The sequence below is a fragment of the Balaenoptera musculus genome, chromosome 19 (assembly GCF_009873245.2).
Source record: "Balaenoptera musculus isolate JJ_BM4_2016_0621 chromosome 19, mBalMus1.pri.v3, whole genome shotgun sequence".
In the NCBI taxonomy this organism is placed as follows: Eukaryota; Metazoa; Chordata; class Mammalia; order Artiodactyla; family Balaenopteridae; genus Balaenoptera; species Balaenoptera musculus.
This window is the reverse complement of record NC_045803.1, coordinates 12342898-12366569: the sequence shown is the minus strand read 5'-3', so window position 1 is coordinate 12366569 and position 23672 is coordinate 12342898. Positions and strand designations below refer to the sequence as shown.

General features: G+C 58.4%; 2 protein-coding genes across 3 annotated transcripts; both read left to right on the top strand.

Moving 5' to 3' along the window:
* The first annotated feature begins 575 nt into the window (after positions 1–575).
* ERF (ETS2 repressor factor) lies at positions 576–8176 on the top strand. The gene is given in 5 exon segments (XM_036834310.1): positions 576–731; positions 5151–5385; positions 5764–5879; positions 5986–6893; positions 6895–8176. Coding segments are annotated over 5 exon segments (1689 nt in total). The 5' UTR covers positions 576–709; the 3' UTR covers positions 7303–8176.
* Positions 8177–11966: 3790 nt separating this feature from the next.
* Positions 11967–21891, top strand: GSK3A (glycogen synthase kinase 3 alpha). 2 transcript variants are annotated; one of them, XM_036832528.1, is made up of 12 exons: positions 11967–12709; positions 14494–14681; positions 16019–16102; positions 16272–16382; positions 18030–18160; positions 18259–18365; positions 19320–19417; positions 19496–19591; positions 19978–20164; positions 20509–20601; positions 20892–21016; positions 21191–21891. In XM_036832528.1, exons 1-11 carry the CDS (start codon positions 12427–12429, stop codon positions 20975–20977), a joined length of 1464 nt encoding a protein of 487 aa, XP_036688423.1. In that variant the 5' UTR covers positions 11967–12426; the 3' UTR covers positions 20978–21016; positions 21191–21891. The 2 variants fall into 2 exon arrangements, with proteins under 2 accessions (XP_036688423.1, XP_036688424.1); XM_036832529.1 differs by lacking the exon at positions 20892–21016 and having other exon boundaries at positions 11972–12709.
* Positions 21892–23672: the final 1781 nt, after the last annotated feature.

Below are 23672 nucleotides of genomic sequence, written 5' to 3'. Positions count from 1 at the left end.
GGGGACATGGTGAGCCCAGCCTGGGAAATGCTGTGGTCTGGATCATCCTCCAAGGTCCTGACCCGGCCCCCCTGCAGAGAAAATTCTGCCTCCTCCCAAAAGGTCCATACTCCTCCTCACAAAAGTTTCTGACACTTATCAGAAGGTACCCCCCAACCCCTCTTACAGGCTTCCAAAGAAAATCTGGACCCCGCAGTGGGCAGGAGAGGAGGAGGGGCGGCAGGTCGCGAGTCCTGAGGACTTAAGTTATCTTCAGACTTGGAGCCTCAGAGAAGGGTCATGACCCCCCGGACCCCATCCCACCCCAACCCCCTCCATCCCTCCTCCCCCGTCGCGCGGCCCCTTTAAGCCTAGAGCCGGCCGGTCCTCAGTGGCTGCGCGCCGACGAGTGTGTGTGTGTGTGTGTGTGTGTGTGCGCGCGCGTGCGTGTGTGTGTGTGTGTGTGTGTGTGAGAGAGTGCGCGGGGAGGGGGCGGGCGCAGTGTCTCCATGGCGACGCGGCGGTGACGTCGCCGGCCGGGGGGCGTGGGCGTCCCGGCCCCGGAGTGCGATATTAACCCGGGAGGCGGCGGCGGGGAGGGGAGAGGCTCTGAGAGGCGAGGCCGGGTGAATCGGCGAGGGCGGCCCGACGGGCTCGGGACGGGACGGGGCAGCGCGGGCGCCGGGAGCTGCGGCCCGGAGTCGGGGCGCCTCGCCCCGGGCCCCCCAGCATGAAGACCCCGGCGGACACAGGTGGGGGCGGGGGCAGCACGTGTGGGGGAGACTTGTTGCCCCGGGAAACCAGGCGGAGAAACTTTGGGGGGGCTGAAGGGTTCTGGGGGAGCCCGAGTGATCCCCAGTTCCGGGGGACCCCCAATCACTCCAGACCTGTTGCTTCTTGCGGCGCGAGCGGGGGTGTGCACCGGACCCCCAATTCCTGCCTCTGGGCGCAGTGGTATGGGTGCTGCGAGTCCTGGTTCTCTCCTTGCCTGGACCCCGAAAGCTGGGCTCTCCCTTACTCCCGGGATCACGGGGGTGGCTGGGTTCCTCCCCGCCGCTCTGTCACGTTGCACTCTGGGGGCCGGGACGTGTGCGGGGTGTGTGTGTGCGGGGGGGGCTGTCCACAGGGCCCGCTATCCCAGGTTCCGCGCTGCGCGGTCCGGCCCGTGACCTTCACCGCGATGCGTGCCCCGCACCGGCTTAGAGGGGGATACAGGATGGCCTCTAGGAGGAGGGCGTGAGTGGGGAGCCCGGGACTCGGGGACCGGGCTGCACCGCCCCTCCCCCGCCCGTCTCCGCCGGCTCCTCGCTCCCCCGCCCGCGCCGAGTCGCAAAGTTCCAAAGCGCAGCCCGAACGTTCGAAAAAGGAACTTTTTGTTTCCGACCTTAGAACGCGCGGCTTTAAGGTCGCTCGGGAGAGACCTGGGAACCCTCCTCCCTCGCCTCCGGGGACCCGGGGTTGGGGAGGGTGGGGAAGGTGGGGGTGGACGCGGAGGCTCCCCCCCCCCGCCCCCCTCCCTCATCCAGCTCTTCTCTTTCAACCGGCCGTCTCTTCCCTCCTCCCCCCTCTTCCCCGCCAACTTGCTCCTCCTTAAGGGGCCAAGGTTCCCCTCCCCCGCCCCGGTCGGCGGGCGGGGGGCAGCAGGATTAACCCCCCCCCTCGGACTTTCCCCCTTCCCCTCCCCCGCCGCCCCCGGGCTCTCGCTGGCTGGACTTTGCGCCCGAGCGCGCTGGGGGAGGGGTCCCAGCCGCCCCCTGCCCGTCTACCCCGTCGGAATCCGGCCCGGGGCGGGGACGGGGGAGGGGGAAGGGGGCCGGGCGCCGCTGTTCAAACTTGTTTCCTTCCCCCGGCGGCGGCCGCGGCTAGGGCTCCTGTGTGAGGGTGTGTGCCCCGACCGGCCCACCCACCCCGCCCCCCCGTCGTTCGGCGGGTGGGGGCGGCTCTTAAAGGGCTCCGAGCCGGGCTCCGGCGCCTGGGGATTGGGGCCTAGGAGGGGGCTGGGCGTGGGGCAGGGGTTCGGAGTGCAGTAGGGTCAGTCACGTGCGTCCCACATACTCTCTGGCTCCCAAAGGCTCCAGGGCCGCTGGGCCTTGGGGGCATCAGGAGCCTCCCCTCGCCGGAGGAGGGGGCCGAGGCACCCAGACAACCCCGCCTCGTCTTCCCTCCCTGCTACGGGCCTTCGCCTGGTGGGACCAGCTGGGCCGCTCCCCCAACCCAGTCTTGGGGCCGCGCCGTGTGGGTTCTCTGGCTGGGGGAAGGGGCGGGGGCCTGTACTGGTCTCCCAGTCGGTCCATGGGTCCATCTGCCTCCTGGCTGGCCGCTGCGCGCCCCTCCATCCGATCCTCCATCCCGGCCCCTCTCTCCTCTGCCGCGGCTGCTTCCCACTTCCTGTTTTCTTCCCGGCTCTGGCGCCACCGAAGGCTGCCTGGACTGGGGGAGGTGGTGGGGCCCCCCAGGAGGCCGGCGTGTTCTTCCTCTACCACTACCCCTCCCTTCCGACCCCCAGAGTCCTTTTAAAAAAAGTTTGGGCAGTTATGTGAATTTGAGGGGCGCCCAATAATTCTGCAAACCCCCCCTCCCAGGTTTCCACAGTCTGTCTGGGAGATTCCCTACCCCGCCTCCGTGGGACCCAGGTGTGCCTTCTGGGACCCCGCCATCCCAGCCCTTCCTGTCTGCTGCCTCTTCTCCACCCTGTCTGGCAATGTCCTCAGCTCTTCTCTCAGTGTCAGCTGCTCTGTCTCTGCCTCGCTGTACCCCCATGCTCCAGAGGTCCTGCACCCCCAAGCTTTCTTGGTGCGGGCCGGGTGGTTCCCTGTTTTAAGCACGTGGACCCATACACAACACACACTCACACATGCTCCCCTTGCCCGTGCCTGGCTCCTGGCTCCAAAGCCTGGGGAACAGAGCCCCATTGAGACACCCTGACGTCACCCCTCATCTTCCTTCTCCCCCCAAAGCTGGGAACAGGCCCTCATGTATGCCATGTCCGATGAGGAAAGCTGGCTTTGGGGTGGGCCTGGGAATAGGGAGGGCCCTTGCCACGAGTGGGAGCCAGGGTTCTGGCCTGGGAGGTGGTTTGTTCAGGGAGGGGGCTTAACTAGGGGGCCTGGGTCAGCCCCCGGAATGCAGCTTGAGGCCTTTCCAGAGCCCCCCACCTCCCTTCCCTTTGTGTTGCATGTAGTCTCTCTCACTCCTTCTCTTCTGCAAAGTTTATTTTTAGCCTCCTGCTCCCCCGCTCCCAGGACTGTCGCTGCACACACGTTGCCTGGTTACCGGGACAAGGAGGCTGGGGCGGGTGGGCTGGGAAGGGTGGCTTTAATTTTGGGGGGAGGGTGGAAATCAGTATACACCCCAGCTCTAGACTGATGTCTCAGGGGCTTCGGCCCCCACCCCGAGTCGGAGAGCCAGATTGGGGTTTAGGTGGGGGGGAGCGCAAAGCTTGGTGCCCTGAAGGGAGACAGGAGTTTGGAGGAGGTTGGAGGGTACATGGAGCGGGTGGACTCTTGGGTTCCCAGGGACCTCTGGGCCCTCAGCAAGACCCTGGGACCTGGGTTCTCTGGCAGGGTGAGCGTAAAGGGGTGAACGCCTGGATTCCCAAGAGAGGGATGGGGCTGTGGATGCTGGGGTCCATGGAAGGTGTTGTCAGGGGCTGTCACTTCTGAATGGAGCAGGGGCTGCTGGTACAGTACCCTGGGTCTGTGACCAGCTGGAGGTCATATGGTCATATCCCTGGAGCCCTGAGGGGCTGGTTTGAGGCTGGAATTTCTGAATGAGGCAGGGACCAGGTGGGGAATGCCGGCCATCCTAGTCTCCCCAAGGCCAGGGGTCAGGGAGCTGGGTCCCAGTAGAGGTTAGAGTCGGCTCTGATTTAGAGGGAGTGGCCCCTGTGGGAATAGGAACTGCTGATCCCCTGGGTCCCCATGGGGAAGGATCCCCTGTTGGATTCCAGACTTGGGTGGAGTCTTTGGGGGAGGTTCCATGTTGCCCCAGGCCTGGTTGGTACCTGCTTGAGCTGGGGTGTGAGCAGGGCCAGGGGAGGGAGGCTGACCCTTGCAGCCTGATTGGGACTTGGGACCCCGCCCATCCTTAGCTGTCCACCTTGGCCTTCTCCCTCTAGTGGCACCAGGACTTCTGTCTTGCCTCCCCCCTTCTCTTCCTCCCTTTCCCTCCTCCCGCCCCTCCATTACCGGCTGCCTAGTACTGAATTATTGATGACCCCTGATTACCCGGGGGTTTGGGAAATGACAACAACCGCAGCCCCCCCAACTCTCCCCCCCAGGCTGCCCACCACCTCTAGGGACCAGCCAGCCCACCACCAACCTCTACCCAAGGTTAATGCTGGGGGCGGGTAGGTAGGTGGGCAGGGAAGAAGCTGAGGATGAGAAGGCAGGAGGGGGAGCAGGCTACAGTGAGCGGTGCCTGTTCAGTCTTGAGGCCCTCCAGCCAGGTTGGGTCCGTGCGCCCGGGTCTGGGTAGGGCAGTGCAGCACAGAGGGTCCAGGGCTTGATGGGGGGGCGGGGGGGCGCTCTCTCAGACAGTCTGGGTTTCACTCTCCAGGGAAGACAGAAGCCTCTGTGTGTGCAAGCGCTGACCTCATCGTCAACCAGCCACCCCACCCCTCCTGGTCCTTTTAAGAAAAAAAAAAATCCTCCTCTCGGGGCCTAGGGTGGGAGTAAGGGCTCCGGTAGGTCTTGGGAGGGAGACAGTGTACGTTCCTAGGAGGGGAACAGAGAAGGTCGGGGGGGCAGGGGGGGGGGCGGCGTGGTAGTGACTGACCCTGAACGGGAGTGCGGGTGGGCTGGGGGGGGCTAGCCCCAACCCGTCTGGCCACGTGTGCCCCTTCCTGCCCCTCCCCCACTGGCAGCCTTGCCCGCCGGCCTGGCTTGGTGCCTGGCCCCCTGGCACTGGCCCCGGGACCCGCCGCCGACGGTTTCCTGTTTCTCCCGGTGTCGCTGGAGCAGGCTCCAGCTTCCCCTCCCCCCAGCTCCTGTCTAGCCCCCCTCACACACAGACAGACACACACTGTCTCCCTCTAACCAGGTCCTGGCTTGGCAGGGGGAGACGGATTTCCCCACGTTAAGGGCGGGGTAGGGGGTGGACCCTGGGATGGGCCCCAGGGCCCCAGACTTGGCGCCCTGACCCGGGGCCGCACCCCTGCCTCCTGTCCCCAGGGTTTGCCTTCCCGGATTGGGCCTACAAGCCGGAGTCATCCCCCGGCTCGAGGCAGATCCAGCTGTGGCACTTTATCCTGGAGCTGCTGCGGAAGGAGGAGTACCAGGGTGTCATCGCCTGGCAGGGGGACTACGGGGAATTCGTCATCAAGGACCCCGACGAGGTGGCTCGGCTCTGGGGTGTCCGCAAGTGCAAGCCCCAGATGAATTATGACAAGCTGAGCCGGGCCCTGCGGTGAGGAGGGCAGATGCCCCTGGGCAGATGTGGACAGCCCCCCACTGGTTGGGAGCCCCTGGCCCATGGGAATAGGCTTTGGGTTTGCCTTCCGGGTCCAAATCGCAGCTGTGTAACCTTGGGCAAGTCCCAGCCCCTCTCTGAGACCATTTGTCACACCGAGGTGTCCTGAGGAGAGAATACAGCCAGGGACGTGGCCTCTAGTCTGGCCCCAGAACTGAGGGGAGAGCTGGTCTCCACCCTCTGGACCTTGATTTCTCTCGGGTGGCCCATGTTTCTTGGTCGCCCTTTGCGAGCAGCTCTCACACGTGTCAAGGTACGGGGTCTGGACTTGGGTCCCGTGTGACTGACCGTCCGATGGTGTTTCTACATCCACAGCTATTATTACAACAAACGTATTCTGCATAAGACTAAGGGGAAACGGTTCACCTACAAGTTCAACTTCAACAAACTGGTGCTGGTTAATTACCCTTTCATCGATGTGGGGTTGGCTGGTGAGTACAAGGGCTGGTAAGCATGGCCTCAGAGGGAGGACAGGGTCTGTCTGAATGTCCAGGCGAGGCTGGGGGCCTTGACATCGTGTCTCCCCTCTCCCGCCAGGGGGTGCAGTGCCCCAGAGCGCCCCGCCAGTGCCGACAGGCGGCAGCCACTTCCGCTTCCCTCCCTCGACGCCCTCCGAGGTGCTGTCTCCCACCGAGGACCCCCGCTCACCACCGGCCTGCTCTTCGTCCTCATCCTCCCTCTTCTCGGCTGTGGTGGCCCGACGCCTGGGCCGAGGCTCTGTCAGTGACTGTAGCGATGGCACGTCAGAGCTGGAAGAGCCACTGGGAGAGGACCCCCGGGCCCGACCGCCTGGCCCCCCGGAGCTGGGTGCCTTCCGCGGGCCCCCGCTGGCCCGCCTGCCCCATGACCCTGGTGTCTTCCGTGTCTACCCCCGGCCCCGGGGTGGCCCTGAGCCCCTCAGCCCTTTCCCTGTGTCGCCTCTAGCCGGGCCTGGCTCCCTGCTGCCCCCTCAGCTCTCACCGGCTCTGCCCATGACACCCACCCACCTGGCCTACACTCCCTCACCCACGCTGAGCCCTATGTACCCCAGTGGTGGCGGGGGCCCCAGCGGCTCGGGGGGAGGCTCCCACTTCTCCTTCAGCCCTGAGGACATGAAACGGTACCTGCAGGCCCACACCCAAAGCGTCTACAACTACCACCTCAGCCCCCGCGCCTTCCTGCACTACCCTGGGCTGGTGGTGCCGCAGCCCCAGCGCGCTGACAAGTGCCCGCTGCCGCCCATGGCACCTGAGACCCCGCCAGTCCCCTCCTCAGCCTCGTCCTCCTCTTCTTCCTCCTCCTCTCCATTCAAGTTTAAGCTCCAGCCGCCCCCACTGGGACGCCGGCAGCGGGCGGCTGGGGAGAAGGCTCTGGCGGGCGCTGACAAGGGCAGTGGCGGTGCCCTCGGTGGCGGTGGCAGCGCAGGCGGGCTGGCCGAGGGGGCCGGGGCGCTGGCCTCCCCCGCCCCCCCCACCGCCCCCTCCCCAGATCAAGGTGGAGCCTATCTCAGAAGGCGAGTCAGAGGAGGTGGAGGTGACTGACATCAGCGACGAGGATGAGGAAGACGGGGAAGTGTTCAAGACGCCTCGTGCCCCCCCTGCACCCCCAAAGCCCGACCCCGGCGAGGCACCCGGGGCAGCCCAATGCATGCCCCTCAAGTTGCGCTTTAAACGGCGCTGGAGTGAAGACTGTCGCCTGGAGGGGGGTGGGGGTGGGGGTGGGGGCCCCACTGGGGGCCTCGAGGATGAGGGAGAGGACAAGAAGGTGCGTGGGGAGGGGCCTGGGGAGGCCGGGGGGCCCCTCACCCCAAGGCGGGTGAGTTCTGACCTCCAGCACGCTACCGCCCAGCTCTCTCTGGAGCATCGAGATTCCTGAGGGCTGTGGGCAGGGGACCCCTGTTCCCTCCACCCCCCCCCCCGCCTCTTTTGCTGCCTTAACCCCCCCCCCATTCCCTGGAGGTGAGGGCAGCTTTCTCGTCTCTTCCCTGCCTCCTCCCTTTCCCCTCCCTCATGTTTTGTATGAAACTTAATTTCTTTTTTTTTTTTTTTTTTCGGTGAGGGTGGGTGGGTGCCCAGGGCTGGGGGCTGTCCCCTGTCTCTATGGGTTTCTAAGCTCCGGGCAGAGTGGTAGGGGGGAGGGGGGAGTTAAGGGGGCCACCTCCATTCTGGGGAATTTATATTTGAACTGAGGCTCTGGCCTCAAAGCCCAGGAACTTTTTTATTACAATCGCTTAGGAAGTAAAGCCTTGTCTCCCTCCCTGTTCTCTGTACCTCTCTGCCTCTCCACCCCCGGCCATCCTCAGCCCCGATCCTGCCTTCCCTGCCCCTCCAGGGGCCATGAGTGCCTGGGTTTCTCATACCCCCCCACAGGGTTGCAGCAGAGGAGGGAGGAACGTTTTATGATGAACCTGAACCAAAAATTCTGTTGGGGGGGGGTTGGGGGTGGAGGAGGGTGAGGGGTGCCGCCCATAGGCCACAAATCTCTACAAGTGCCTGCTATCCCTCTCCTACTTCCCACCCCAGCGCCAGTCCAACCCCTTCACCCCCAGCTGCTCCTAGGAACTAGCCCGTAGGCAGGCAGGTGGGAAGGGGGTGCCCTGAAACCAAACTGGAAGCCCCCTCTGCCTCCCAGCTGGGGCCCCTGGGCTGGGGGTCTGTGGTCAAGCCTTATTCTGTATTGGGGATGGAGGGTTGGGGGGAGGGAAGTTGGGGGCTGCTGGAGAATGTATTCAAAACAATAAAACTTTGGACCTTTGGATGCAGTGATCTGTCCTGGGTGCTGGGTGCAGCCACTGCAGGGCAACAGCCTTTGCTTGGTTCTTAAGGACAGGGACCTAGACTGGACCCCCAAATGGACCTATGGCCAGAGGGCCTAACCCCATCTGAACGGGGCAAATCCAGGCCTGGGAAATGAACTCCTGACCTTGGGTGGCACTTAACCCCTGGGCCTGATGATGAAGGTCTCAGGCATGCCCTGGCCCTCTGACTGCTCCCCTCTTCCATGGGGGATCTGCTCCTCCTTGGGAGCCCCTTAGGCTCTTCAACACCACGCCATGGCCCTTGCTCTCCTGCCTACAATGTCTTTCCTCTCTGTGAATTCCTAGCCATGCCTCCATGGAGCTCCTTTTGCGCACCTCTTATGTTCTCCCACACGTCACTCTCCTTAGATGCGCTTATGAGCTAATCTGGGAGTCCTTTGGCAACAGGCTTGCTGGCTGTTGAAATGTAGACCTTGCAAGGTACCTTAGTGATCTTCTCATCAAACCATGGAAACACTCTCCGCCAGCAAGTTAAGAAGGGACTGGCTTCATCATAGTTGCTATTGATTGACCTACTGTATGCCAGGTACCTAGTTGGGAGGTGCAGCGCTTTATCTCCAACATCCAGCAAGGTAGGGGCAAGCGGCTCACTTAAATCACTTGCCCAAGACCTTAAGCCCAGCTAGGACTTTAAGTGAAGTCTGTCTCTGAAGCCCATGTTCTTTCAACAACTGAGTTCTCCTCCTAAAGCCAGGACGTTGGACCTAGACCAGGATCTCAAGATCATAGGATCTAAGAGGTGAGCTCATAAGGCTAGAAGCCCAAGTTGGAGAGCTTGAATCAGAGATGAAAGAATCAGGAGGAGGAATCCAGGCTGGAGGTGCCCTTAGAGACAGCGCAACCCGTTCAGTGCAGGTGAGGTGCTGGAGGCCCAGAGAGGGGAAGGAGTTCCCCAAGGCCACAGAGCTGCTAAGAGATAGAGTGAGAATTGAGGGCTCAGGGCCTGTTGGACTGGCTTCCCCGTGAAACATCACCCTGTGTAACTCTGAGGGGGAAGGAGCTGGAAACTCCTACCCACTCTCATTTCATCCTCATTTCATGCCAGCCCAAGGTGGGTGGTCCCAAATGATGCCCACTGGCAGCGAAGAGAGGATCCAGGGCTGGGGTACTGGCAGGAAACTGAGGCTCTCGTGGCAGCCTATGGGCAACTGCTCCCTCTCCTGGGTGATGTAAGTCACTCCCTTAGGGTGGGGGCCACTGGGCTATTTCTGGAAGTTGGGATGAGGCCTGTCTCCTGGCAACATAGATGCAGCTGAGTTGGTGGTGGTGGTGGCGTGATGGAGAAAGAGGGCTGTCATCATTGGAGGCAGGAGGGAGGACCCTGACTAGTAGTCTCAGCACCTGATTCTAGCGCCTTCAAAGCACCTCTAAACCGGGTCTATCGTGGACTCAAAAGCACTCAGCTCCAGAACTGCTCTCCAGGTTATTCCACAGCCCAAGCAGACTTCCTGCCCCAAATTCTGGCTGAGTGGGATGTCACAGGTGGCATCTGGTCTTGAAAATTCCAGAGGCTCCTCTAATCTTTAATGACCCACCTAAATCTATTCACAGTTTCCGCAAGACCATACCCTTGCTCCCTTCCACATCCTCCGGGATCTCTGATAACCAAGTATAAAGCCCTTTATAGATCTCAAGACACTTAATCAATTAATTCATCCCATGAGAGACCCTCTTCTTACCGATAATCTCCAGTACTCCCACAGTCCCCCAAAGGTCCTTCCTTATGCTTCTCAACCATCCCTCAGAGATCCCCTCAGTCACCAGTAGTTTCTCACAGTTTCCCACAGACCTTTTACAGACACCCCAAGTCCTCTCTGACTTCACTGGTCTCCAGGAAGACCAGTTCACCTCTTCAAAGACTCCCCTGAGCACCTCCAGACACCCATAGGCCCCTCATAGCCACTTACAACCCGCTCTAGCACCCCTCAACAAACGTTCTCAGCTCGTACAGACACTCAGGTAAGATTCCCTCAGACTGACACCCTCAGACTCCGACGGACCCCAATCCCCTCTGGCGGTTGCCCACGCGCGGCCCACTGCGCATGTCCCACGGGTTCTGGCCGTTAAGTAACCGCCGCTATTCCGCCCTGCTCTTCTGCCCTTGCAGACCTTCTTGGTCCAGTTTAGGATTCCCTAGGCTTTGGGGCTTGACTCGGATTTTTGCTTGTGGACTCCGAGCCGCCGCCAGAGGGCAGCAGACACTGTTTGACTGAGAAACTACTACAATTCCCAGAAGTACCCGCTCTGGGCTGTGCGTGATGCAGCCTCCTTCATTGAGAAGAGAGCGGACGTGTGACTGCGCTTTGCCTTCTGGTTAATGCAGTTTGAAAAGGCTTTAGCGCTACCGTCTGTCCTACCCCAGGGGTTTGTGTCCGCTGGGAATTGCGGTCAGTTACAGACCGAGTGGACGAGACTTTCTTCAGGCTTCAGAAAAGACAGGACAATTAGTGTGATCACAGGATCTGATTAAAGTGAAGTCTAGAGACTCCATTTCCCATCATTCCACAAGGCAGGAGGGGCGGAGGGTGATTTCATTCTAGTTCCAAGTACTTCCGGGACACACACACACACACACACACACACACACACACACACACACACACACACACACTCTCTCTCTCTCTCTCTCTCTCTCTCTCTCTCTCTCTCTCTCTCTCACTCACACACACACACACACACACACACACACGAACTCTGTTTCCCAGCGCGCTTTGGGGCTACTGTCCTTCCGGGTATGAATCGATAAGTGGGGCGATATAATGCGTGCACAAAACCCAAGGATACTCCTAGCAGCCGGCTTCCTTCTTTTGGGCCTTTCAGGATCCTGTGATTTAGGAAGCGTGAGGATGCAAAATGCTTAATGGGGGTTCAAGAAAAATTCTATTTTCATTTCTTTCAAACTTCGGCTCAGCCTGCTGGTGCAACCTACATTGCTAGAAAAAGCTAGACAGTATCCGAAGACTGTATTGTCCTGATAAACCACCGGAAACTTTGTTTCCTAAATCGTTTGCGGGGAGGGTTTTCCTTCCGGATTTGTGGAAACTTGGAACTTGGAGTGTTTGCACTCCATTTTCCAGCAGCCCCTGATAGACTTCGGCTCTTTCTTGGGACCTGGCGGCGGGGCAGGAGGCGTTGAAACTTTCTTCAGTCTCCCCTAGGCGACTACTGTCTTTCACCTGTCGCTCACGCTCTCCCGAAGGTACCTATTAGACTACACTTCCCGGCAAGCCTCTGCAGTCTCGCCTCACAAACGGTCGGAATCCGGTCTGGACTATTCCCCAGCATGCTTCAGGATCATGGTAGATCCCTCCCCTTCAGTCAGTGGGAAGGCTGCCTTGAACTCCATTTCCCAGAAGACAAAAGGGCTCGCTGTAGCAACTGCTCCGAAGCCTCGGTGTTGACTACATTTTCCAGCGGGGACTGCGGCCTAGCGAACGAGGGAGGAGGAATGCTATTCCATTTCCTAGCCTATCTCCGGAACTGCAGTATCCACTTGGGGTTTAGGGATCACATGGGACTCCATTTCCCGGCGTGCTTTGGGAGTAGCTTCACACCTGCAATGCGGTGAGGGCGTGGCGATGACTCCATTTCCCGGCTTGCCTCACGGCCCGATTGCGGCGGGTCCACGGGTTCCGACTCAATTTCCCAGAGTGCACCTGGCGCTGGTCGGCATACAGCCAATATACTAAGTGAGCGACTGAACTCCGTTTCCCGGATTGCATCAGGTCTACACAGCTCATTGATGGAGTACTACATTTCTGAGCCACACCTAGGGACGCGCGGTTGCCGCAATGGAGTGAGTGTGCGACTCTGATCCTACTTCCGAAAGTGCTTCAGGGTCCGCTGTGGGCACAGTCGGCCAACTTATTGCCCAGGACTGTGTTTCCCGAGGTGCAGAGCGACCTATCATCCCCGCGGTCCACTCTGAGGTCTTTGCGGACTCCATTTCCCGGCGTGCCGCGCGGCTCTCTGTGAGGGCCGACAGCGGCGACGGCGGCGCGCAGGGTCGGCGGACTGCATCTCCCAGCGTGCCCCGCGGCGGGCGCTGGGCCGGAGCCGGAGCCGGAGCCCGAGCGGCGCGGCCTGGAAGAGGCCGGAGCCCGGGGGAGGCGGCGGCAGCGGCAGCGGCGGGGGCAACCCGGGCAGCCCGAGCCCCGCGACCTGGGCCTGCGCTCGGCGCCATGAGCGGTGGCGCGCCTTCAGGGGGCGGCCCTGGGGGCTCGGGCCGGGCGCGGACCAGCTCATTCGCGGAGCCAGGCGGCGGCGGCGGCGGCGGCGGCGGCGGCCCCGGGGGTTCGGCTTCTGGCCCAGGCGGCAGTGGCGGCGGGAAGACGTCAGTCGGAGCCATGGGCGGGGGCGTGGGGGCCTCGAGCTCCGGGGGTGGCCCCAGCGGCAGCGGCGGAGGAGGCAGCGGCGGCCCCGGCGCGGGCACCAGCTTCCCGCCGCCCGGAGTGAAGCTGGGCCGTGAGTACTAGCGTCGCCCGTGGCGGGTGGAGATCGGATTCCTGAAGTCACTTAGACGTCGATCAGGTTTTTCTTTATGCTTAGAGAGGAGCTCGAGGTCACTGTGCCTCCCCAAACTGGGATCTGAGCTCTCCCCCATCCCAGAGAAAGGGATTTGGGGGGGTTACCATCACTTGGAGTTTAGAATTAGATTTAGTAATTCTCTAAGAGACAGGGGTCACAGGTTCCTGTTCTTCCAGTACCGAAGTCTTGGGTCCGAGAGCCTTCAAAACAGGGATCCGATGTTGCCATCCATTCGAGAACAGGATCAGGGGTCATTGTCGCTTGCAAATGGGGCTCAAGGGTTATTGTTTCCCAAGAGAACAAGAATAAGATCATCATCATCCAGAAGGAGGGATCTGAATGTGCTTCCCTTCAGAGCATGGGGATTTGGAGTGAATATCACTTAGAAGCAGGGATTTGCGTTTGCTGTGTCCCCTAAGAACAGGGCCAGGGCTTTCCAAACCTGGTACATAGTCACCTTCCGTTTTAAAAGAATAGGCCTACTATCATTACCTGTCCGTAATATGTAGAATTGTGCCCCCAATGGTAGAAATTAATGATTGCTGCTTCTTGAGGATAGATTGGAAGTCAGCATACTTTTCAGACCAAGTCCATAGTCAGTATTATTCAAAAAAGATGGGTCAGTGGGTCTCCTTTCACAGAAATGGAATGAGGGCAGGGGAGGGTCCCAGTTCCACCCCATAGAATAGAGATGTGAAGTTATACCTATCTCATTATTCTGAGGAATGATGTCACTGGCTCTGGAAAAATAGCTATGTAGGATCATCTCCCTCCAAAAGATGGTGTCACTGGCCCCTCAGAATGGATCTGATTCATCATTGATCCCTTTTCTTTGGGGAACCTTTCATCAGTTACCCAAAGAAGAGGGATCACTATCCCCCAAGAATGCTGCCAAATTTTGTTGCCGTTTACAGAATGGAATTGGAAATTATAGCTTTCCTTTAAAGCACTGAGGCTGGGATAGCTCCCTGATGATAGAGATCAGGTTCACCATTCTCACTATTAAGTGCTTGTTCATTAGAGACCAGTTACACACAGGATGGGGTCTGGGGCTTTGGACCTCACAGATGAGGTCAGGCCAGTGCTTTTTTCTAGCCCCAAAGTATTTGGGTAAGAGCTAATTGTCCCCCCAACGTGAGAGTTAGGGCACTAGCACTCATTACTGGAGGAGTCATTCATTTCTGTCACCAGAAACCAGTGGTGAAGTTACCAGTTCCACTTAGGGAGGACTTAAGAGATCACTATACCCTGAGCTGTGAGAAAGGTTAGTGCTTTCCTAAAGTAGAATTACCTCAGGGTTACCGCTCTCAAGCAGAAGAGGTTAGGTCAGGCTTTCCCCAGTGAGGAGGGACCAGAAGGCAGTTAGCTCATAGTGGATGGATTCAACATCTGGCAGTGTTGGTGCCTCCTCAAATCAGGAGGGACCAGTGATTTGCTGCTTACTAGAAGTGGAAATTAGGGGTCACCAACCCTTGAACAGCAAGAGGTTTTATGTGTCGGTATCCTCTCCTATGGGAGGAGTCAGGATTTGGGGTTCCATGAAGGGTAGAGGGGAAAGGGCACTGGGAGGCATCCAGTAGCCATCTTTGAAGATTGGGGAAGGGACAAAGAACCCCCCCAGTGAGCTTCCTGTAGTGACTCCCCTCCCTCTCACAGCCCCAGGATGGGGTGGTGGCCAGAGGGGAAAGGTCAGTAGATCTTGTGTTCCCTTTGCTCCCCAGGTGACAGTGGGAAGGTGACCACAGTGGTAGCCACTCTAGGCCAAGGCCCAGAGCGCTCCCAGGAGGTGGCTTACACAGACATCAAAGTGATTGGCAGTGGCTCATTTGGGGTCGTGTACCAGGCACGGCTGGCAGACACGAGGGAATTGGTGGCCATCAAGAAGGTTCTCCAGGACAAGAGGTTCAAGGTAGCTTGGGGGGAACGGGGACAAGGAGGTTTGACTGCACATGACTGGTGAGAGAACTCCAGCAAGAGTGCTGGGCTTGGGCTTCCACGGGGGATCTGAGCATGGGCCAGAGGAGAAGGGAGCAAGTTGTGTGGAAGATGGGAATGTGGATTCCAGGAGAGCCCAGAGCTGACTTTTATTGGGCTTTTGCCGTAAGTGCTTTATAGGTGAGTTTAACTTGTGGAAAGATTGTCTGAGAGTAGGTACTGTTGTTATTCCCATTCTAAGTAAGCGGAAACTGGAAACTGAGACGCAGATGAGAGAATTGCCCAAGGTCAAGACTAGAATCTGATTCCCAAGCCCTTCACCTTAACCACTAAGTTACACCCCTGCCCAGAGGAGAAAGGAAGCTGGTGGGGCTAATGAGTATATTTGCGATGGTCAAGCTCTGCCCCAAGGGTTTGACAGGTGCAGGGAGACATCCTGCCTGTGCTGCACATGCCTTGGTTTGGGGCTCTGTCCCGTCTGAGGAAGGGACAGGGTCTGAGGCCCTTTCCTCATTCATACAGAGGTGCCCTGTGAGCTAATAGAGGCCCTTTGGATCCTAGGCTACTCTGGATGTAGGAGAACTGAGCCTAGGCTGAAGGGAACCAGGTCAGAGCCTAGGTCCTGGGCAGTGAGGACTCTCAGGGGAGCTCCAGGGTGCTGCTCAGAATTTGATGATAGTTGAGTCCCAGGAGTGAGAGGGATCTGAGGATAGGGAGCTCTGAGGCCCTGAGGGGAACAGAGAATAGAGAAGAATGCTGAGACTGGGTCTCCTGGGAAGAGGTTGAGGCTGGATTCCCCTGGGAAGATGAGGATTGGAAGCCTGGAGTCTGGGACTCTGGAACCAAGCCGGGGTCCAAGGGCTCAGATGCCTCTAGAGGAAGCAGTGGGGAGGAGTGGGGACCAGGGTGAACTGGACGGCCACTTCCTGTCTGCCGTTGCTTGCGCCAGGCAGGGAGGTGGGCCTCGTGTGGCCACGTCATCTGACTTTTCAAGAGAAGCTGGAAAACTTAGATTATATGTGAAGGCATTTGATTTGTAAGTCTCAGCAAAAAAATCAAACATCTTTAAAAAGTAGGCTGCAGAAAGCACGTAGAAGTGGTCTGAGTTTAGCCCACAGCTTGTGTGAGAGGGGAGTGGGCTGGGGGTGAGGAATTAGGGGCTGCGCCATGGGGCCTTGGAGCTGGGACACAGGGAGTAGCTGCTTGGCTCTGTTGGCAGGAGTGGGGGAGTAGAGCTGTGGTGAGGGGTGCTAGGGAGGGGAGGCAGGGAGAGCTGGTGGTTTTCTGAGGCTGCCTTCTTTTGCCCCCAAGAACCGAGAGCTGCAGATTATGCGTAAGCTGGACCACTGCAATATCGTGAGGCTGAGATACTTTTTCTACTCCAGTGGGGAGAAGGTGAGACCTCAGTGTGTGGAGGAGTCCTCCACTTTGACTCCACCCGTTTGCCTGCCTGCCTTCCTCGTGACTGCTGGTCTCTTCTCCCGTTATTCCTCACAGACCCTCCCTCCCCCCCTTCCTTGCTCTTTTCTCACAATGCCCCACACCTCTCCTTTGCTCTCTGCAGAAAGACGAGCTTTATCTAAATCTGGTGCTGGAATATGTGCCCGAGACGGTGTACCGGGTGGCCCGCCATTTTACCAAGGCCAAGTTGACCATCCCTATCATCTATGTCAAGGTAGGCAGGCAGGCAGGCTGCTGGGGCCCAGGCCCACAAAGCCAGGAGCTCCGGACAGACACTCCTGCCTCTGTGGTTTCCCTCATCTCCAAGTTTTACATTGGTCTCTGGAGGCCTCACGTTCCCTGCCCTTGTCCCTATACCCCCAGAGATGGAGCGCGCCAAAGGCAGGGCAGCCCAACCCAAGGCCTGACTCAATCAGGGAGGCAGGCTGACCAGGCTGGGGAGGCCGCTTGGGTCCATACTGGGAGCTCACTGGTACCGGTTAGTGTTGGTGGAGTTAGCTCAGAATCGAGGTGGGGAGCTAGAATGCAGAGGGGAGACGATGAGGTCAGAGTCCTGGCCTTTGGAGCCTTGGCAGAGGGGTGATGGGAAGGAGGCAGGGTTGCGGGAAGGTTAGTGTTCACAGAGCCAAGAACGCAAGAGTCTTCATTCATCGCCTGTGCAGGCTTATTCCCCAGTGCTTGGTGCCGTGCCCTGTATGTTACTATCCGTAAGGAGGTGTTTGAACGAATGGATGAGTGAATGGGCCTAGGGATGCTGTGGAGAACAAGGCTGGAGCAGCCAGCTGCATTGGGAGGCGGAGGTTGGGTGCGAGTTTGTTGGAGGTTGCATGGGGCCCCGTTTTTCCTCCCGCTGGCTTTAAGTACCCCAGGCCTAGGTGAGCCCTGGGGCTCTACCAGTGGTGGGAGCTGTGGGACCTCGCTTCCTGGGAGGCAGTGGTGTGGTTTGTTGAATGCGTCCTGTGGCTGCCTGTGTTCCGGGGCCAGCACTGAGCAGTTCTAGAGGCCCAGTTGACTGAGACCCAGGCCTTGCTCCTGAAGAGCTCTCAGTTTAACAGGGTAGACAGGTGTCATCACAGAGAACTATAAAACTACTAGCAACTGCCATACTGGAAGGAGCACAGGGGATTCTGGAAACAGGAGGTCCTGCCTGCTTTGGGAGTGAGAAGGATCAAGGAAGTATTTTGGGAGGAGACCAGGCACAGGGCAAGAAAGTGGCATCTCTGGCCGAGGGCACTGGTAACAGAGGAGGAGGGGGCCCAGGAAGCATCCCTGAGCAGATATTATGTGCCAGGCACTGGTCTAGGCCCTGGGGGATGCAGCAGTGATGGAACCACAAAGATCTCTGCTCTTTTGGCACTTACATCCTAGTCAGTAGGGAAGAGGGTGGCAGGAAAATCCAGCTGGAGAGGGCCTGGCTCGTGGGTGGTTTTGACTGGTGGGCAAAGGAGGCTGAGCCTTTCCTATAGCCAGTGGTTTTGGTGAGGCTCCCCAGCCTGTTTTAAAAGAAGGCCTTCCTGATGTATCTGTCTTATTCATCAGGCTTCTGCTGAAGTGTGTGCTTGAAGCAATGGTTTCCAAAGTATGGACCAGCACCAGCACTAGGGGGCTTGTTGCAAATGCCTCATCCTGAACTACTGAATCAGAAACTCTTGAGCGTGGGGCCCAGCAGTCCGCAGTCCCTGTTTTAACAAGGCCGCCAAGTGATTCTGGTGCTCACTAAAGTTCGAGAACCAAGGGGCAGCGAACTGTTTTCAAGTCAGGGAGAGTGGGTGGAAGGGCTCTTCAGGCCAAGATGGTGGAGCAGGGGTGTGCTCTGCGGGGAGAGCTGGGCTGGAGTTCTGCTGTCCCCTGCCTGCCCCAGGTGTACATGTACCAGCTCTTCCGGAGCTTGGCCTACATCCACTCCCAGGGTGTGTGTCACCGCGACATCAAGCCCCAGAACCTGCTGGTGGACCCCGACACTGCTGTCCTCAAGCTCTGCGATTTTGGCAGGTGGGCCTGACCCGGGGTGTGCTGGGTGGCTGAAGGGGCGAGGAGGGATCCCGAGCCTTGGCTTGTGTTGACTCCTGCCTACCCATGTCTTCCCACAGTGCAAAGCAGCTGGTCCGAGGAGAGCCCAATGTCTCCTACATCTGTTCTCGCTACTACCGGGCCCCAGAGCTGATCTTCGGAGCCACTGATTACACCTCATCCATCGGTCAGATTTGAGGGAGGGTGGGGGTGGGAATAGCAGTCATGGCAGTTTTTGAGTTCTTCCTGTGCGTCTGCCAGGCTCGGTGATAAAAGCTTAACATCTGTTCTTTTAGCCAGTCCTCAGATTTAGGAAGGTGATGCTGTCACATGTGCATCTTACAGTTGAGCAGTCTGAAGCTTAGAGTGGTGAGGCCACCTGCCCGCAGTCACACTGCTGGGACTGGGCAGGGCTGGGCTTTGAAAGCTGACCTGACTCCAGAGTCCATACCAGCTCTGGAACCTCCCAGTCAGTCCTCTCTTCTCAGGCAGGGGGAGGGGCTGACGGTGACCTTGGGGGAATCGGGAGGTAAGGCTTTGCCATCATGAGGGTGTGACCTGCTCACAGGGCCTCCATGTCCTTTCCTGTTGCTGGGGATGACAGCGCCAACTTCCAGGCATTAGGAGAGGGTGTGAAAGTGTTTGGAAGAGAACAGTCATCAGCAGTGTGAGGAAACTTCATGGTCCCTAGATGTGAACTTGTGCTGTGGCGGTCAAGGTTCAGACCAGGGAGGGGTGACTACCGGCCTATAGCTATTCCCAAGGGCAGGATAGAGGCCAGAAGTGAGTAAGGCAGCCCACTTAATGCTTTACCTTGTTGAGGCCCAAAGAACACAGGTACCTGTTCTTGGCCTGTTGATCTGTCCTCTGAAGCTAGAGGCAGAGAAAAGGCTTATTGGGGTCACAAAGTGGAGAGAGGCAATGGAAACATCTAGGTTGGAGAGTACAGTGCAGTCAGGTAGACTTGGAGGTTCAAAGTCAGGCTCCTATGTTCCTAAGCTGTGTATGACCTTGAGCAAGGCACATCCTCTCTGAGCCGAGAAAATGGGGCTCCCTGGCATCTCTCAGGATGACCATGAGGATAGGAATGTATGCCAGGGGATGGGCATGGTAGTTCTGACCCTGCCCCATTCCTCTTCAGATGTGTGGTCAGCTGGCTGCGTACTGGCCGAGCTCCTCCTGGGCCAGCCCATCTTCCCTGGGGACAGTGGGGTAGACCAGCTGGTGGAGATCATCAAGGTGAGGGCAGGGCCAGGGTGGGCAGGGATTGGGCTAAGCGCTAAGGGCCTTGGCTCAGACCCCTCCCTTTCCCTACAGGTGCTGGGAACACCAACCCGGGAACAGATTCGAGAGATGAACCCCAACTACACGGAGTTCAAGTTCCCCCAGATTAAAGCTCACCCCTGGACAAAGGTGGGGCAGGGCTAGGGGCTCAGGCAGCATGGCTGAGGTCCCCATTGGAGGCCAACCGGTCTGGGGACCTGGCTAGAGTCATGGCTCAGTGGTGGGTCAGTAACTTTCATCACATTTCAAAGTTTATGGAATCTCCCATACTCTAAAAGTTGAGGACCCACAGTAAATACAAGAGTCCTGTTTTTCTGGTGGGGAAACACGCTCACAGCAGGGCCCACACAGTCATGGGACCTGAGCGGGTTGCTCATCTGATACAAACTGACCTCCCCTCAGAGACCGGGCCTCAGTTGCCTCATGCGGAAAGTGGGCTTGTGGGAGGTGGGCAGGAGTATACCAGGGCCCAGGGCGTCTCACCCTTGTCACCTCTGCCCCCTCCGCCCCCCAAGGTGTTCAAATCCCGAACGCCACCTGAGGCCATCGCGCTCTGCTCTAGCCTGCTGGAGTACACACCGTCCTCGAGGCTCTCCCCGCTGGAAGCCTGTGCCCACAGCTTCTTTGATGAACTGCGATGTCCTGGAACCCAGCTCCCCAACAACCGCCCACTTCCCCCCCTCTTCAATTTCAGTCCTGGCGGTGAGGGCACAGCCTGGGATCTGGGTTGTTGGAGGGGCAGCCAAAGATTGTGAAGAGCCTGGTGTTGAAGACAGGAGTGGGGAGCTGAGGGTGGGCTGCAAGGCAGTCCTGGGGCTCAGGAAATGCCCCTGATTCCGGGAGACCCAAACCGACTTCATCTGCACTCTGCAATCTCCTGTGTTAGGCTCTTGCCAGTTTTTCATTTAAAGTGTTCAGTGGCTACGTGTGTCCCCAGGCAACTGGCCTTGCTCAGAGCTGGGTCCCTATTTGGTGCCCCTTTCTATCCCCAACTGGGTCTCCAGGTGCCCTGTCCCCTGACTAGGCATGTCCATTCCTGTCTCTAGAACTCACCATCCAACCATCTCTCAACGCCATTCTCATCCCTCCTCACTTGAGGTCCCCGGCGGGCACTGCCTCCCTCACCCCATCCTCACAAGGTAAGTTGGGGGCCATCTTCTGAGCATTAAAGCTGCATTTCTCAGCCCGGGGTGGGGACGGGTCTGTTCTCTGTTCTCACAACCCCTTCGTTTCCTGCAAAATAGTTGACATTCTGACAGAAAGCATATTTTACATGTGAATGGCCACCTTTGTGAGGCATTATTGCCTGTATCTGTGTTTAAGTGCAAACTGGAAAACCAAAGACATAAGTTTAGCCTGCACAAACAAACAAAAAGTTAAATTTGTTGCTCACATTAAAAAACTGGGGCCATTTTATGTACAAATCCAGATTTCCTGTTTCTCTTGGGGAAGAAAATAAGACTGGGCAGCAGTGGGCCTGCCTCTGCTCAGGGCAGTATTACCAGCTGGAGCTGAGTTCCAGCTGCCCCCTGTTCTGTGGGGCCTGGCTTTCTGGTGAGTCACTCAATGACCAACCTGGCCCTTTGGCATTTGAGTTTGCAACCCTAGACCTAAAGTGACAGCTTTCCATTTCTAATGTAGCATCTCACACCAGCTTCCTGCTCTTGGGGGTGGGGGTGGGGGGCTAAAAGGCAAAGGCTAACTGTCTGCTCCTTCCTTCCCCCTCAGCTTTAAGTGAGGCTCAGACCGGCCCGGACTGGCAGTCGACCGATGCCACAGCTCCCCTCACTAACTCTTCCTGAGGGCGCCACCAACTGCCCTTCCATCTGGGAGCCCCTGGTGGGGCTGGGAAGGGGGGCCATAGCCTGTCAAGCTCCTGCCCTGACCGGGCCCCTAGACTAGAGGGCAGAGGTAAATGAGTCCCTATCCCCACCTCCAGTCCCTCCCTCACCAGCCTCACCCCTGTGGTGGGCTTTTTAAGAGGATTTTAACTGGTTGTGGGGAGGGAAGAGAAGGAAGGACCGGGGATTGGGGGGAGGGGGCGGGCGGAGGAGGAGGACCTCCTACCCCCTCAGCTCCCTCCCCTCCCCCCAGGTCTCCACCTCCTCCAACCCCCCTCCCCTCCTGTATCCCTTGTAAATAGAACCAGACCAGCCCTTCTCCTCCTCTTCCCTTCCCTGGCCCCCGGGTGTAAATAGATTGTTATAATTTTTTTCTTAAAGAAAATGTCGATTCGCACCGTCCAACCTGGCCCTTTCCCCTCCAACAGCTGTGTCCCCCCCTCCTGTTCTCTGCCCCTAAGGCCTCCTCCCTCCTCTCCCCATCCTGGAGGGCAGGGGCAGTGGGGGAGCTCCTGATGTCTTAGTTTTCACAGTAAGGTTTGCCTGTGTACAGACCTCCGTTCAATAAATTATTGGCATGAAAACCTGCTTGCTGTCTGGACACCTGTTTTCACAGAGGTGAGGGAGGTGCCTGGGGGGCTGTCCTGGGACAGGAGTGGGCTGCATCTCAGGCAGGGGAACGGTGGGATGAACCCAGGCTGGCCCTGGCTCCGGCGCCCAAGCTTCCTGTGCTCCAGCCCTCCTCTGCACATGTGATGAGCTGGCTCTGGCTTATCCGCTGCAGCACAAATCATCTGCTTCCACTGAGGGAGGGAAGCACTGTCATTCCCAGGTGACTGGTGAGAGAACTGGCCATCAGATAGGTCAAGGCCACAGAGTACAGGTGGCAAAGTCAAGGTTTGAACAGAGGGCTCCCTATCTCATAGCCTGAGCTACCTGCTACTTCAGGGGGACACAGGATGATGGGGGGGTGGGTCACTCAGGCCAAGACAACCTTGGTATAGACTCTTAGTGGGCATGGATGGGGGCAGAGGAGCTGCCCAAACCCTAGCAGTTCCCCAAGCCTTCATTTCCGCCTTAAACAGGGCCCCACCTGGCCCACCTCTTTAGGGATGCTGGGAAGTGACAACCCTGGGAAGGCTGTCGCAGAGAGTGTGGCTTTTTCCCTTGCTTTGAAAACATGCTGGGGCCAGGTGGTGGGGCCATGGGCAGAGGAAAATGGCATCTCCTCCACATGGTGCCAATGGTAGGCGAGGGCAGGAGGCCCTAGAGGTAAAAGGGAGCCTGGACAGGAGCAACTGACATGTCCTCCACTGGACTCCATTTGTGAAGAAAAAGGGAGAAGAGTTTTGAACATATCCCAGAGGGTGTTCAGGGACTGTTCCTGTAGCATCTGGGCTCCGCTGTCTGCTTAGGCGAGCCCCAGGGGCATCTGTATACTGCCCAGAGCAATCCCTGGCCCTCCCTGCTCAACACCATCCAGATGTCACCTTGTTTGTAGGATGAACACATAGAGCAAGTGGACTGGGTAAGAGAAGGAGGGCTGGTCTGGACAAGGGGCTAACCTCGGGCTCCTGGGGACCCCTTTCGGCTGCTCACACCCAGTGGGCTATGAGGTCACTGAGGGTGTCCTACACCCTCCTCCCACCCCCATGGCCTCTGCCCAGGTCTGGCCCCATCCTCTACTTCCTGGACCATCTCCAGTTTCCCCTGCCCCACCCTGATGCCAGGGAGCCCTAACCCCACCTATGACCCTCACTCCATCCCATCCCCCACAGTGCCCCAACTTCTTAGCCTGGCTTTCAAGGCCTTCCCAGGTCTAGGCTTCCCTCCTTCCCTGCCTTGCCGCCCCTCCTCTGCCCAGCCTCCCTCCCAGACAGCTCAGCCGCAGCCATGTCCTGCTGCACCTGTCTGAATACCCTGGTCTGCAGAGGCCTGAGACAAGCCTTCCCGATGGACCTGCCATAAATCATCTACTTTCATTTGGAGAGGGAAGGATTGTCAGCCCAGGTAACCTTTGAAAAGGTTGGGGATTCCTTCCTGTTCCCAAGACGTTTTATCTTTTGAGGCCCCTTAAACTCCAATTGCTCTGTGACAATGGCTCACTTTTCCTCCAGTTACCATGACTCCTCCTCTGAGCGCCCGCCCCTGCAGCTGTTTCAGGTCACAATCAGTCCACAGCTGTATCACTTACAGATATGGGCTAAAAGGTCTTGGCCAATGCCTCTGCCCAGCTATGAGATCTTGGGCGAGTCTCTGTCCCTGTTTTCTCACTTGGGATAATACTGAGATCACCTCACAGGCCTGCTGAGATCATTATACGTGTATAGTGCTAACCGCAGTGCCTGCCATGGCCGGGCAGTCAAATG

What these genes read in the sequence shown, in the direction of transcription:
- GSK3A (XM_036832528.1), top strand. Translation starts at nt 12,427, where the DNA reads ATGAGCGGTGGCGCGCCTTCAGGGGGCGGCCCTGGGGGCTCGGGCCGG. An exon ending in TCCCTATCATCTATGTCAAG is followed by an intron (nt 16,383 to 18,029) that starts GTAGGCAGGCAG and finishes TGCCTGCCCCAG; the next exon opens with GTGTACATGTACCAGCTCTT. An exon ending in AGCTGGTGGAGATCATCAAG is followed by an intron (nt 19,418 to 19,495) that starts GTGAGGGCAGGG and finishes CTTTCCCTACAG; the next exon opens with GTGCTGGGAACACCAACCCG.